The sequence below is a fragment of the Macrosteles quadrilineatus genome, unplaced genomic scaffold, assembly GCF_028750875.1.
Source record: "Macrosteles quadrilineatus isolate MER2022 unplaced genomic scaffold, UCM_ALF_1.0 Scaffold_1__1_contigs__length_201487025, whole genome shotgun sequence".
NCBI lineage: Eukaryota > Metazoa > Arthropoda > Insecta > Hemiptera > Cicadellidae > Macrosteles > Macrosteles quadrilineatus.
The window spans coordinates 26,257,899-26,261,696 of record NW_026542594.1 but is presented as its reverse complement, the minus strand read 5'-3'; the positions used below and the strand labels follow the sequence as shown (position 1 = coordinate 26,261,696).

The 3,798-nt window shown below is 37.5% G+C and overlaps 1 protein-coding gene across 1 annotated transcript; it reads left to right on the top strand.

The window, feature by feature from the left end:
* Nucleotides 1-417: 417 nt before the first annotated feature.
* Nucleotides 418-1,521, top strand: LOC128995408 (putative nuclease HARBI1). The gene has a single exon (XM_054420421.1). The coding sequence runs from the start codon at nucleotides 418-420 to the stop codon at nucleotides 1,519-1,521; it is 1,104 nt and encodes a 367-aa protein (XP_054276396.1).
* Nucleotides 1,522-3,798: the final 2,277 nt, after the last annotated feature.

The window sequence follows — 3,798 nt, the reverse complement described above, 5'->3', positions numbered from 1 at the left end:
AAATGAAATTAAATAACTAGACATCGTCCAAATCGGAACCAGAAATTCTTTGAGTATAAAATGTTTCTTGAGTTTTGACAACCAGAAAGAAGAAGACCTTGAGGCCCGGTTTCTCCAACGCAGTTTAAACCAATGCTGGCGTTTAAGCTGTGGTTTAAACTTAAAAAGTGTTTCTCCAATGTCTTTGACAAGCTTAAACCGAAGATTAGTTTAACTTCATTCAGGACCATGGTTAAACCAGTGAGTCAAGTTTAAACTACAGCTGTTAGCTATGATATGTTGTCAAATATTGTTTACATTAATAAAATAAACAAATAAAGTTTTCATTTGTCAAGTCTACACCAGATTGTGTGCATTTTTCTCACTTTAGTTATTTACTTTTCTGTTTGTGCCCCAAAATCTATGTCCTAACATATAATGGAGGAAGTCATAGATATTCTGGATGGGATAGAAGACGAAGATTTCGAAGAAGTAGTTCAAATTAGAAGAGGACCAGTAAAAATTCGAACAAGAATTGACCATTTTACAAAGTGGGATGAAGCAGAGTTTTTTGCCAGATATAGGATGAGGAAGAGAACGGCTAATATAGTGTTGGAATTGATCAAAGAGGAAATAAAGTGTGCAACAATTAAAAACAGGGCAATATCTCCTGAAATGAAGTTCCTAGTCACACTCAAGTTCTATGCTTCAAGTGGTTTTTTAATCAATGTAGGGGATCAAAATGGCATTCATAAATCAACAGTGAGCAAAATTGTCAAACAGGTATCAGAGGCTATTGCACGGTTACGTCCACAATTCATTTGTATGCCATCAACACAAGAAGAACAGTCAAAGACGAAACTTGGCTTCTTTGAAATAGCTCGGTTCCCAAACTGTGTAGGCGCTATCGACTGCACTCATGTAAAGATTTTGTCTCCAGGTGGTGACAACGCAGAGTATTTCAGGAATAGAAAAGGCGTTTTTTCAATAAACGTACAAGGGGTTTGTGATAGTTCCCTGCGCCTTACAAATATAGTAGCCAGATGGCCTGGCTCAACCCATGATGCCCACATCTTTACTTCCTGTAGGCTTAAACAAGAATTTGAAAATGGACTGTTTGGAAACGGTGTGTTGGTTGGAGATAGTGGTTATGCCTGCAGTAATTACTTAATACCCCCTTTAGAAAATCCAGTTCTTCGAGAAGAGCAACTGTTTCAGGAATCACAGATCCGTACAAGAAATCCTATTGAACGTTGTTTTGGTGTATGGAAAAGAAGGTTTCCAGTGTTAGCCCTAGGAATAAGACTGAAGCTAGATAGACTGGAAAGTGTTTGTGTTGCTACAGCAATATTACACAACATATGCATTATGGAAGGTGATGATACTCCGCCTGTTTCTCCTGATGAATTAGCTGCAATTGAAGCTCTTCATGATCTGCTAGGAAATGACGGCCAAGTTCCAGAAAGGCAGAGGCGAAGAGGAGGAAATGGACACTTACAGACCCGCAACAAACTAATTTACGAATATTTCAGAAATATGTAACTCAGCTAGGCCTAAGAAGTATGGCCTTTATTTAAATCTGTTTATTGTAAAAGTAGGTCCTTATTTGATTTTGTTTGTTTGAGGACAGTCTGATTTTTAAATACCTATATAAGATTTTTTATTTTTAAGATTTTGTGTATTTTGCATCTTTGGAATTTTGTGTAAATATATATCATACCCAGACAGCACACTTTATCCCAGGGACATCCCATAGTAGTCCCATATGTCCTGAGAATGTCTCGGGATATGTACGCTATCCTCAGGATATCCCGCAAAATCCCGGGACGAGTACGAAATCCACAGGATATCCTACAATATACCGTAATGTCCCGGGATTTGTAAGTTAACCTCAGGATATCCTGTAAAGTCCCGGGATATGTACGAATGCCATAGGATATCCCAGAATGTCCCATGACATCCCGGGACATGTACAAAATCCACTGGATATCCTGTAATGTCCCGTAATGTCCCGGTAACAAACTGAAGAAAAAAAATACTACCACTGATGAAATGTATATAGGCCAGTCAAATAAGGATTTTTCGAAGAATTAATTCCCAGCAAGCTGGAAATCGTTTTAATACCTTCATTTGGTCCCAAATAAGTGTAATCTGAGTTTGCACCGTTCTAAGAGGTGAGCTTACATTATGGCAGCCTAAAATAAATTATTTTTAAGCACTTTTTTCAGTTTTTTCCAAGTTGCTCAAAAACAGTGTGTCGGACGCAAACAACGTCCTTTTAATATCAAAGAGGATTAAATTCTGCGTAAAATGAGTATATAAATATCCAAATTCGGTTAAGTAGTATAGCGAAAATATTAAGTTTTAAATATATAATTTTTTTGTTTCATTGCATTTTACATTTTGGGACTTTCCAGAACCCCATACTATCTTTTAAAGAAACACACCCATGACCTTTCCTTCTTCATTTGAAGTAAGAGTGGGGAAAACAGCTGATCAAGTATTCCCAGCTGTTTGCAGTTGTATAAGTACAGCAATATCATTGCTAAGTGGCTGTCATCAGTTACTTTGGAAGTAAAGTTATTATAAGTATTTTAAAAATAATTGAGGACGTTTACAAATATTTGTATTCGTTCAAGAAAGTGTTATAATGTAGTGATCTGTTATCTTTATGACATTAAGTTTCGTGTTTAACATGTTCGGATATGCAATCCTGAGTATTTTATCTGTGATAGACTTTTACATGTTGAGGCCTCAACTTCTGTGAAACAACAACGAATAATGATAATAATAATCAAGCAATCCTTAGCAAACGTAATTTTCACTAAAATTTTGACTGCAACCATGCTGAAAGAACAATTTCTCTCTAACAACAACACCAAAGGACGGCTTATCTCCATGTTGAGTGAGAAAGTGCTCCAGGGGTTTGAAGTCGGATAAGCTCTTGAGGATGCTGATACCCTCATTGTCAACACTGCCATTCAAATGGCTAAGAACTTTGCGAAAGTCATAATAATTGAATAGGACACAGATCTATTGGTCCTATTAACCGCCAAAGCACCAAATTCCTCAAACCTTTACCTCAGGAAATCTGGAATGTGGACCTCTTAGAAGATGTTCTACTCTCCGAGGCATTTCAACTTCTATCTCCTGACAAAGAGAACCTTCTGTTCCTATATGCAATCAGTGGGTGAAATACTATCTGTATTCTATCGCCAAGGGAAGTTGAAGATTATAAAACTCCTTGAGAAGAACACGTTGCTGGGGGCTGTAAAGCTTTTGGTATGATAGACCAGTGGATCCGCTCAACTGGGGTTGGAGGATGGCGGAACATGGTTTACTCCCAACCATAAACACAAAGAATCCAGCTCCAACTTAAATCCTCAATATAGTGTCATGCAGATGTACAAAGAGGTGTACAGGAAAGTGCAGCTGCCGAAAAGTAGATATGTAATGCTCAACAATTTGCCTTAGCTGCCATGGTCAGTCATGCTCAAACTCAGCAGTTTGAAGATGAGGGTGTGTCCCACATACCGAACACTGCAGAAGCAGAAACAGGTGAGGACAGTCTCTTTGACAATCCACTGCAGCTTGAGATAAATCCTAACATTTATGTTGGATGTGCAGCCAAGAGGACAGTTTATGGAACCCGATTTTAAGGTTTATGCAAAATTAAGTCTTTTAAAATGAGTGAAATTTTCAATTGAAATACTTTTTTAACGTGTTATATTATACTATACAACTTTAATTCTATAGATTTTTTCTTATGGTGGTCAGTGGTATGATGGGGTGTCGACTTTCCGGGCTAAATATGGTTTG